Here is an 11,628-nt window from a genome sequence, read left to right on the forward strand (position 1 = left end):
CTGCAAACCAAACAATTATTTGAATAATGTTGGTGTAATAAATAAAACAAGGACAATGAGCTTTTTTTTGTTTGTAAATGTTATGTTATAATATATGTTACTGGTTAAGAGTAATAAAGATGAAATCTTCTTTTTTCAGTTAGTTTAGAAAAAAGAAAAAAAAAGGGATTTGAATACATGGATGATGCATGCACAACAAAAAAAATCATAAGAATAATAATACAACAATACAACAACAGACTGCAACTCTTGAACTCAAAAAAATAAAAAAAGAACAATAGTTGGTACTTTTTTAGTAATTTTAATTTAGGTCTCTAAATTTGCATTTGGGCCCATTGAGCACCATCTGTGCCATTTGACTTTTTCTTTTGTACCAAACCATTTAACCATTTTTTTACTTTACTTGTACTTTACAATACATGCAAATACATCATTACATGGTATTTAAACAAACAATCAAAAAAAAAAAAAACGAAAAAACACGCAAAAAAAAGGTGCGCTGTGTGCCGTAAAGTGCTTGAAATGTTTTTTGGATCTGTCACAGCGCAGCTGTTGCGCGCAGATATCGCCGGGGAAGGGCGGCAAAAAAATTTGAATCACGTCATTTGATAGAATAAGAAGGTATTGGGAAAGAAGTGGAAGAAGAGAAGACAGCAGGACATGCGAAGCGAAGAGAGAAAGGCGTCGCCATATTTGTTTTGAAAATGAAATCCGATTGATTTTCTGAAATGACTGACTATGACTTCCCCCAAAACCGCCCACAAGTAAAAGGGACACACACAAGGAAGCCATGCCAGCTGGAATGCAGGGAAGAGAAATGTTTTTTTCTTCTTCTCAAGAACATGTTTCAAAATGATTTGCTGAATGAATGTGTTGATGAACCTTAATATGAAGATATTAATATAGCTGATACTTGGCTTATATCTCCGTGATACTTTGGTGTAGAAAGATGTGTGTGTGAAGTCCTCTTGCTTTTGAAGTCCTCTTGCTTTTGAACATACTCTCTTACTACATGTCGAAAGCTACGATGTGGCTGAGTGGGAAACGTATGAATGATTATGATATTTGAAATTTTTTTTTTTATGGTGTTTGGTTTGTGTTTGTGTTGGTCACTGAGTTGTGTTTAAATGGCTCACTGATACTACTTGTTGTAAACATCAATATATTTTAATTTGTATATTATTATATATAAGACAGTAGACAACAAAAAATCAAATATCAAATCTGCCCCACAAAACAAGTAGTTAAAACCCCTTTTGTATTAATAGTACTTTAGTTTGAAGACAATCCGAATTTGATGCAGCTCATGGCATGCTCTCCACCCAGCAGCGACACCCCTGCATCTCTCAGCCTCAAGGTGTGTCGTTCTCTGCATCAAAGTGGTGAGGCTGACCCCTGCTGGCCAGATGTGATCATTACACCTGTCGACACCAAGGTGGGTGAAGCGTGTGCCTCCAAAGTATGCAGGATACATTGATATGACACAAACCACGCAAGCATAATTCTAATCACTTTTTAGGAATGATAATCTCCACAAATATAAGTTAAATTAGCCACCCAAGCACAGTTATGACATTAAAAACAAATATATCAGTGAAGTGGTTCTACAGGATAATAAGGTCCTGAGCGAGTCTGAAAAAAACTTCTCACATCTCGCACTGTGAATATTCTCTTATGAGCTCATATGTCAGGATCAAGTTTGACACATTGAGTGTGTCTACTTTGTTCTTGTAGTTCCGTTGTGCCCCCTGAAAGCACATTGAAAGAACATTGTGTTTTAATTTATTATCAGGCCCCAGCCGAGGGAACACTTGGTGCCTGCTGGCAGATTCTTTTTTATATTCTTCAGCTGATTCATTTCATTAGAGTTATGATTTTCATCTGTCAGATGTTTGTGGCTCTGTGATGTTTGTGCTGTTACATTATGTTACAGTCTAACAAGAGAGACACAATATCCACATTTGAGTGTGTATATGGGCTTATCTCCAGTAAACAAACAAACACGGCACAATCATGTTGTGTACTATATGCCTTCACTTGAACAGGACTTAGCATACCGATTTTCTTTCTTTTTACAGCGATGGTTGACATCTTGTGTCATGATTAAGCCTAATCTGATTCCAGATTTAGTCGAATATTTAGACAGATTTACGTTTTTATCTGGAGTGCTATCCACAGTGAGCTGGTGGGGCATTGAACCTGTTTGTAGATACATAACAAACCACTTGTTTCTTTTCACACAGCTACCATCTCTTTCATATACTTCTGATTCGTTTTTTTATCAATGGACCTTTTCATGATTAATCTAGTTTCTATTAAAACGTGTGTATTTAATAAATGAGTGGTAATACATGGTATTTATTCAGAATTTAGTTAAATGACGCAATATACGATTTGGTTATTAAGTTTACGTGTGTAAGAGTACCATAATAAACACATCTGATGTTAAGAAAGAGTTGGAAGTAGGTTCATCTGGTTTTAGATATTTTTTGACTGAGGTATGTGCACCTGAGTTAACTGGATATGATGACTTCAGTCTTAGTTTTGGTTTTACTCATGCTGTGATCTAAAAAAAAAAGTTAAAATCTCAACGAGGTTTTTCCTGGTTAAAACATTAAAATAAATAAATAAATAAACAAATAAATAAAGATATATGTTTATATATAAATAAATAAACAAATAAATAAATAAATAATCAAGACATCTGAAGGGTTTTACGAGGACATCATTGTCACGGTCTAATTCACTAATCTTCAATACACCATTGATTCATAATGTAGCCACAGACTATAAAGTGGCCTATTCGTGGATCACAGGAACGTCCCGAGGGCGTCGTGCACGTGCACGGCTCGTATCGGTGACTGCGCTCCTGTCACCGTGAACGCGCACGTCCGCGCGTCGCCGCCTCTTTGCCTGTCTGCTGTTGCTGGCAGTCGGTCGGTCGGTCAGCAGCGGTACAGACATGGCCGTCCTCAGCAAAATACCGCACAACTGCTACGAGATCGGTCACACCTGGGACCCGTCGTGTGTGCAGTCCGCTGTGGACGTAGCCAGGAGTGCAATGGAGGTCTCCTTCAAAATATACGCCCCTCTTTACCTGGTAAATGTGGCCGTTTGACCCGACATCTTTGAACTTGTAGCTAGCTGATTAACACAGGTTATGCGACTCTGAAGCTAAAGTTAGCTCGCTAATCAAGTTAGCACAACTGGCAGTTGGTAAATTCCGAGATAACGTCGTAAAGATAAATAACTGACGTGTCGCTAGTTTTATATCGGGGACAAAAGTCCACATCTCGGTGAAAGAGGTACTTTCGATACTTTCACGTTGCCCTATAAAACACGACGGGACACTAAAACTATCGAGCGAATATATATTTTAGTCAACTAACACCAGTTTTTTAATGTGGCACACTGTGAGCATTCATTATTATTATTATTATTATTGTAGCTCCAACTGGGTCGTTTCACACAGTATTGCACAACAGTCACGTGACCCGTGAAATTATTTTGGTCGGCCAAATGTGAAGACTTTTTTTTTAATAAACTTAACTCCGTGTGACGTCATTGCAGATAGCAGCCATTCTCAGGAGAAGGAAGAAGGATTACTACATTAAAAGGCTTCTCCCGGAGATCTTTTGGTCTACCTCTTTCCTCACCGCCAATGGAGGTCTCTACATTGTTTTCTTTTGCATCCTCAGGTTAGTAACCTTTTACACTGTGCACACACACTTAGTTCAGGCTCAGTTACGATTAAAGTGCACACTGAGTCGGTCAGTGTTGAAATGTGTATTGATTGTTATCTCACGGTCTGCTGCTGTTGTTGTCAGAGTTGCTTTATATGGAGTTTTCTTGGAAAAAGAAGATAAGATAAGGTGTTATTGATCCCCAGAGAGGAAAGTTAGGTATTGCAGAAAAGTTATATATGGTCAGTGCCTCTCACCTAAAAAAAGTAGTGCATTTTCTGTAAGAACAAAGTACTGCACATATAAAAAAAAATGTAAAGACTACACAGTATTTACGTACATTTTAAACATTGAGATTATAGTTCCCCAAAACATTGCTTCTTTAAAAAAAATATATGCATATGAGTCCAATTTCCAGTAAAATATAAATCAAAATAACACTATATTTCTAACTCCAGGAAATTGTTGGGAGGGTTCAACTCCTGGTCGGCCGGGTTTGGCTCGGCACTGCCTGCCTCCTATATTGCCATCCTCCTGGAGCGCAAGAGCAGGTGACATTCCAGTCTGTTTATTCTCATGAGATGTTTCAACTCTGAAAGTCTTTTTATATACACATTTGCAAAGTAGAACATAAGGCACTTTTTTTTTTTGGGACCTATTTAAGTTGTTTTCATCAAGTATCAGGTGTGGATCAGATGTGATTATTAATAATCTATATGCGTCTCCTTTCTTCTCCCCCTGTCAGGAGAGGCCTGCTGACAATATACATGACAAATCTTGTAAGCTGCTTTGTTCATTTCAGCATGATTTGTTATCCGTAAAGAGATGTAAATGCTTTTTGTTTCCACACAATGTATACGTGACAGTGTCCTCTGGTTGTCAGGCCACTGAGACTTTGTTCCGCATGGCCGTGACGCGAGGCATCGTCAAACCCGTCAGACACGGCGAGGTAAGATGACACGGAGGCGTGAGGGAGCGAAGTCATAATCCAACGCATAATTATTTATTTTTTTCTGCTGCTTTTCTGTTTTATTTCACAAATTGCCAATCTCCAATTGGCCGATGCTTATTTTGCACCTGTTGCCCCTTTTTCTGTGTTCCATTAGGTGCTCCTGTTCTGCGTAACGGCATCGCTCTTCATGTACTTCTTCAGGTTAGAGCTGCACAGTGGGCAGATTTCTACAGTACAACTTTTTCTTTTTTTTCCTCCTTCTTTATATATATATTAATTTTGATTTGACAAATTCACATGACATGACTTTAAGGATAAAATGCAAAAGGAAAGGGGAAATAAAAGGATGAAGAACAACAACAAATAGATGCAAAATAATTTGAAAAACCACAGCAAATAACACATTCGCACATCACCAGTCTAACATAAGTACATATTTACGGTTACATCATCAAATCAAGTCAGCATCGGTACCAGTGTTTTTAATCTGGCAGGGCAAAGTCCATCCCAGAGGGGTCCACCATGTCTAACACCGTTTTTCCATATTATGACAAATCCCTTGACATTGTCATGGAGGGTGTGGGTCAACTTCCCAAATCCCCTTGTTACAGTACAATTTATAATCGTTGGCCAAGGGGTCAGAAATGAAAATGATGTCTGAGTGAACGTTCGAGTGTGAGTTAAATTGGGTGTGTTCTCTGCTGCAGGTCTAAAGATGGCCTCAAAGGCTTTGCATTCTCCGCATTGAAGTAAGTCGTCCCTTCTCCTGGATTTAGATCGACTGATGGTGTTTCGGCGAAGCTGACGGAGGCGGTGTGCTTTCCCCGTGACAGGTTCATCATTGGGAAAGAAGAGATTCCAACTCACGCTGTCGCGGGACAACCGATCTGCGCGAGGTCCATCGAGAGGGGCGCCGCGGCCGGAGAGCCCGAGGCTTCACAGCCGTCGGGAGAAACGCCCACGAGCAAAACTCTGGTGGCCCGCATCAGGGAACTGCTGCGCTCCATGTAGGAGAACACACACACACACACACACAGATGTGTACTTCTGGGCCGAGTGTTGACTTTCTTTTTCTTTCAGATGCAAAAAGGGTCCGAGGCACAGATGCTGCAAGCATTACCAAGACAACTGCATTACCTACTGTGTCAAAGTAAGACACCTTTGATATTGATACTGAAAATGTACAAAAAAAATCTAATTATAATGCTAACGGGATATTAAACATGTTTTCTTTTCGTTCCCTGTCCAGGGTTTTGTCAGGATGTTCAGTGTCGGCTACCTGATCCAGTGTTGTCTTAAAGTGCCTTCAGCGTTCAGGTACATGTTCACTAAACCCTCGCGGCTGCCCTCCCTCTTCTACAACAAGGACAACTTCCAGCTAGGAGCCTTTCTAGGATCTTTCGTCAGTATCTATAAGGTACACGCCGTTTTCTTTCTTTTTGGCAGTATGTTAACGAACATCTCCCAAGTTCTTCCTGCCGAAGGGTCTCCTGTGTTCTCATGCGAGTATCATCCCGTGAACGTCTGTCTCTCTTTCACTCAGGGAACAAGCTGCTTGCTGCGCTGGCTGCGCAACATTGACGATGAGCTCCATGCACTGATTGCCGGTGAGACGTGTGTGTGAGACGTGTGTGAGACATGTGTGAGACATGTGTGAGACGTGTGAGACGTGTGTGAGACGTGTGTGAGACGTGTGAGACGTGTGTGAGACGTGTGTGAGACGTGTGTGAGAGACGTGTGTGTGAGACGTGTGTGAGAGACGTGTGTGTGAGACGTGTGTGAGACGTGTGAGACGTGTGTGAGACGTGTGAGACGTGTGTGAGACGTGTGTGAGACATGTGTGAGACGTGTGTGAGACGTGTGTGAGACGTGTGTGAGACGTGTGTGAGACGTGTGTGAGACGTGTGTGAGACGTGTGTGAGACGTGTGTGAGACGTGTGTGAGACGTGTGTGAGACGTGTGTGAGACGTGTGTGAGACGTGTGTGAGACGTGTGTGAGACATGTGTGAGACATGTGTGAGACGTGTGTGAGACGTGTGTGAGACGTGTGTGAGACGTGTGTGAGACGTGTGTGAGACGTGTGTGAGACGTGTGTGTGAGACGTGTGTGTGAGACGTGTGTGAGACGTGTGTGTGAGGCGTGTGTGTGAGACATGTGTGAGACGTGTGTGAGGCGTGTGTGTGTGAGACGTGTGTGTGAGACGTGTGTGTGAGACGTGTGTGTGAGACGTGTGTGAGACGTGTGTGAGACGTGTGTGAGACATGTGTGAGACGTGTGTGAGACGTGTGAGACGTGTGTGAGACATGTGTGAGACATGTGTGAGACGTGTGTGTGAGACATGTGTGTGAGACGTGTGAGTCGTGTGTGAGACGTGTGTGAGACGTGTGTGAGAGACGTGTGTGTGAGACGTGTGTGAGAGACGTGTGTGAGAGACGTGTGTGAGAGACGTGTGTGAGACGTGTGTGTGACGTGTGTGTGAGACGTGTGAGAGACGTGTGTGTGACGTGTGTGTGAGGTGTGTGTGTGAGACGTGTGTGTGTGTGACGTGTGTGTGAGGCGTGTGTGTGAGACGTGTGTGTGTGAGACGTGTGTGTGAGGCGTGTGTGTGAGACGTGTGTGTGTGGTGACCAAACAATTATGGAATTACTATTTATTAAAGAATATATCACAGGCCTTTGTCACGTGGTTATATAATATGCATTTCACTTCTTCTTCTTCAGATTTTGCCTCGCTCTTTTTGTTTCCCCCATACACGTGTTTGCTTCCCTTTTTTTAATCTGTTTGTCTCTTTTCTGTCTTTCCAGGCTTCCTGGCTGGTATGTCCATGTTCTTCTACAAAAGCACGGCAATATCCATGTATCTCTTCGCTAAGCTGGTGGAGGTAAATAAACGTCTCAGAAACACTTCAAACGGTACAAAAAAAAGGCCGTCTGGGAAAATAATCACACCGACATTAATCTCTCATCTCAAGCAGAGCAAAAACATATTTACTGAATATCATAAAAAGCAAAATTCCTCTTTTCATATAATAAACAAACACATTTTCATCAAACATCCAGTCCCGGTGTGTACGAGTCTGTTCAAATACAAGAACAACAATAACAGAAGATAGACTTGCATGTTCGTAACGCGCTACGATACCATCTGCTCATCTGAAATGTGTCCGTTTCCCCCAGTTCATCATTAAACTGTCGTAATCTCTGTCTTCAGACCATGTACTTCAAGGGCATTGAGGCCGGGCGGTTCCCTTACTTTCCTCATGCGGACACGGTCCTGTACACCATCTCCACCGCCATCTGTTTCCAAGCTGTAAGCAACGCATACACACGCATTGTCATGCTTCATACGCGGGATTATTGTCTGCCTAGTAACGACATCACGCGTGACTCGTTCCACAGGCTGTGATGGAGGTGCAGAACCTCAGGCCGTCATACTGGAAGTTCCTGCTGCGCTTAACGAAGGGCAGGTACGAACGCGTGCCGTGGACGCTGTCCAACTGTCCTGCTACGGGACAATTCTACACCTTTTTTTATTTTTTTATATATATATGTGGATTGACAATCGGCGTTAATGATAAATGCCGTCCATTGAAGCGCCTACATGTACCAGGATGCATTGTGGGCGAGCTACCAGCCACAACATGGTGGAGCTGAGTTGCATCATTCATTCATTGTCACACAAACGCAGGCTCTCAAATTCACTGTTTTTACAACAATATGAAATAGATGGAGGAGAGGGAACTATGACCACTTCAACTTCCAAGAGCTTGCTCCAAGCAGCTTGTAATATGTCATTAAAACTGCAAATGCCACAATCTTAAAAAAAAAAAATGTTACCCATTTAATTTAAATTGTGTGTTTTTATTTAAATAATCGCTCAGGATGATGATAACAAAGTAAATGTTTCACATTTGGTATTTATACTGACTTTGGGTGTGTTTGTCAGGATATTTTTGGGAATGTGGTTAGACAAAAAAATCTGGCTGCTTGTACTCCAGCTGTGCCGATATAGCTCACCGCCACCCGATCCGTGACTCAAAACCACAACACAATTTGATTCTTGTAATCACAATCGTTTTTTCATACTTTTATACAATGAGATATGGTTCAAATTCTGCAAGTTCTCCCCAAATTCTGCCTTTTTAACAGTCAATACAGTCCAACCGTGTCGCGCTAATCTGCAAGTAAGCGTTGCGTCTTTCATAACCACACGGACCATTTTTCCGTTTTCCCCTCCCTAGGTTTGCCCTGATGAACCGACAGGTGCTCGACGCGTTCGGGACTCAAGCCTCGCGGGACTTTAAAGGCTTCGCCCTCAAACTGGACCCCCGCTACACCACGGCGCTTCCACCCGGAGCCGACGTCCCGCTCGGTTGAGTCGGTGAACCCCTGAGCGGGAGAGGGCCTGTCGGGGTTTTACTTCGACGGGAAATGGGACGGGCCGTTATTTCTGAGTGAACTTGGGGATTTTTTTTTCCTGACGGCTCGGAAGAGGTGGTGTTACGAGATGGGAGGAGCTCCGCGGGATGTCGAGCCTCAGCAGGGCGTCATGGGTTTCAATAGCGGTGCTGAACAAGCACATTTACTGGCCCTGGCTTGTATGCAATCCGGTAACTGATCAAATGAATATCATGCATAGAGAAGTATTTATTATAAATAACTCGTTATTATTTATACTTATTATATTGTGTCCGAAATTTCCCATTTTCTTTTGGCAGGGTGACATTACCTGGTGTGTAAGATATAGAAGGTAGTAATAAGGTCAAAAACCTTATTGTTATTTAGAAGGTTGCTCTGACAACGGGGTCGAAACTCACTCATCCTTTTTTGATTATTATTTGGAACCGTTAAAAACCCGATTTTGACTGACTTAATAAGAGGAATAATTTAGGCTCATAACTCCTTGATGCTTTCTGAATGTGAACTATTTAAATTGGTGTAAGTGATGATCAAATCTTGTATTCCACGGCAGACGATGGGAGATGTCTTTCCATCGCGATCTGTGACGTGAAACCATTTCTAACGCGTGACTCAAATTGATTGTGTTTTTAAATGCAAGTTTTTACCAAACCTCATGATAGTGGTTTATTTTTGTATAACTACACTTGACCATAATGACTGCAATCACGTGAGAGTCACCTTTTTATAGGGGATGTGGTCAAGGAAGCAGAAAGAACCGCGGTGAATATGGACGCCACGTCGGTGGAGAAGATGGTGAAGCGTTACCAAAATGTTTTGGTAATTTGTCGGTTTCTAAGACTAATTTAGTGATGAAAATACCAATAATTTGACTTTGAAGACACATAAATCCAGTGTAAATATTGCTAAGTAAACATTTGTAAATCACAGACTGTTCATTACAAGAAACCAGGTTGTTGGGGGAAATCATGTGAAGGCAGGAAATTAGAATATGTTTACTACATATGCTGCAAATCACTTGTATAATATATATATATGTTTATTAAAAAAATCTAATCTGAAACATGAGATCATATATTAAGCTATCGGGCTTGAAGAAATGTTGATTTTTTTCCATACTGTGTGCATATGTCTACATTCTTACTAGTATGCTTTGCACACTAACTCATTTTAGACATCATTATTGTCGTCCGTCTTAAATTATTTTAGATTTACATGAATGCACAGCTATAAGTGATCTTTCCATTACTGCTGTCACTGGGATACGGCCCGAGAACTCTGAGTTTGGGTCATTATTGTAACTCACTGGGTTTACAGTAAAATACACATGTGCTGCCTTTTTTAATAAAAACACAGTTTCAATATCACAAGAACAGTTGAGAGCAGAGAATAAACAGATTAATAGCAATGCAAATAGACTAAATACCACACAATATATTTTATGGAGTTATTGCATATTACATTTCATTTTCTGGAGGTGTTTGAGGATCAAAAATACATCTATAAAGCTGAATATTCAATATTTACTAATTCAGGCAAAACATGAAATCAAATGAATTCTCTGGTTCATGTGAGCTCATAGAATATAGAAAGATAATGTCCGCTGTTTGCATTTTAATTAAGATTACTTATTAGTTTACCGGTGAGTTTGAGGCCACATTGGATCGTTTCCTGAAGACAATAAAGAATATCTGCAAATAAAAAGCAAAGCTAAATCCCCGTTTGTTATTAATATTGTTGCTGAGAGATGATATCCACCCCAAAAAATACAAGTTCTGAATATTTCACATTCTCTGAAAAGTTTGCATTACAACTTTTACTTGGTGATACGTGGTGTGACTAATTCTCCAGTTAATGACATCATGGGAACAGTTTATATAAAAGTGCTGTGCTCATCGCAAATGAAACTATTGCATTGCACACCATTCATCATGACATAATTACAGATGTGAAATGATTAAACTAGAGGTTTTTGCATCTTTTTGTGCACATCTCATGTGCGTGGTAGTTTATTTGAAAAGACGGTTTTAGCTTCTTATTCCTTTCTTTAAACCAACCTGCAGCTTTAGACACCTGAGCTCCATAACACGAGGCCGTGCTTGTTCAGTGTCTAGAGGTGTTCAATAGTAGTGTGCTGTTAACGCAATTTATTGCACAGAATTATATTTCAATTCTCGGCAAATGTTTTCTTTTTACTTGTGCGACAAGAGTGTATATTAAAAATATTTTTCAATCCAACTGCAGGAGTTTTTTTTGTTTTTTTGTGCTGAGTCAGATCTCGATGAAGATCGTTACGAGAGAGCGAACCTTTCTCCGGCTTTGTAAAATGTCAAAGTCATCCGGCCTCACCAGATCATGACGTCTAACGAAAATGCCGAAGGTTACCGCCGACTCTTTTCTTCACTTTGAGGGGGTCGGGCTAGAAGATAACTTCATCTAATGCTAAAAATCAAACATTTTCCAGAGCAGGACAAGATGTTAACGACAAAGCTTTCATGAGTTCCACAATATCATTACCTTCGCATTGAAAATGCGGAAGGTTATGTTTTGATCGCCGTGTATTTATTTGTATGCG

General features: G+C 40.9%; 1 protein-coding gene across 1 annotated transcript; it reads left to right on the top strand.

The window, feature by feature from the left end:
* The first annotated feature begins 2,919 nt into the window (after positions 1–2,919).
* On the top strand, positions 2,920–10,121 carry tmem135 (transmembrane protein 135). The gene is made up of 15 exons (XM_056440254.1): positions 2,920–3,100; positions 3,571–3,698; positions 4,142–4,234; positions 4,429–4,462; positions 4,567–4,632; positions 4,790–4,836; positions 5,343–5,384; positions 5,469–5,642; positions 5,716–5,785; positions 5,885–6,052; positions 6,179–6,242; positions 7,440–7,516; positions 7,846–7,944; positions 8,034–8,101; positions 8,876–10,121. The coding sequence occupies exons 1-15, from the start codon at positions 2,963–2,965 to the stop codon at positions 9,009–9,011; spliced, it is 1,404 nt and encodes a 467-aa protein (XP_056296229.1). The 5' UTR covers positions 2,920–2,962; the 3' UTR covers positions 9,012–10,121.
* The last annotated feature ends 1,507 nt before the right edge of the window (positions 10,122–11,628 follow it).

Source organism: Pseudoliparis swirei, chromosome 3 (assembly GCF_029220125.1).
Source record: "Pseudoliparis swirei isolate HS2019 ecotype Mariana Trench chromosome 3, NWPU_hadal_v1, whole genome shotgun sequence".
Lineage (NCBI taxonomy): Eukaryota > Metazoa > Chordata > Actinopteri > Perciformes > Liparidae > Pseudoliparis > Pseudoliparis swirei.

Excerpts from the sequence above, each read along its gene's own strand:
- tmem135 (XM_056440254.1), top strand. The coding sequence starts at position 2,963 with ATGGCCGTCCTCAGCAAAATACCGCACAACTGCTACGAGATCGGTCAC. Across the intron at positions 3,101-3,570 it reads TATACGCCCCTCTTTACCTG|ATAGCAGCCATTCTCAGGAG; the intron begins GTAAATGTGGCC and ends ACGTCATTGCAG. Across the intron at positions 8,102-8,875 it reads CTGCGCTTAACGAAGGGCAG|GTTTGCCCTGATGAACCGAC; the intron begins GTACGAACGCGT and ends TCCCCTCCCTAG.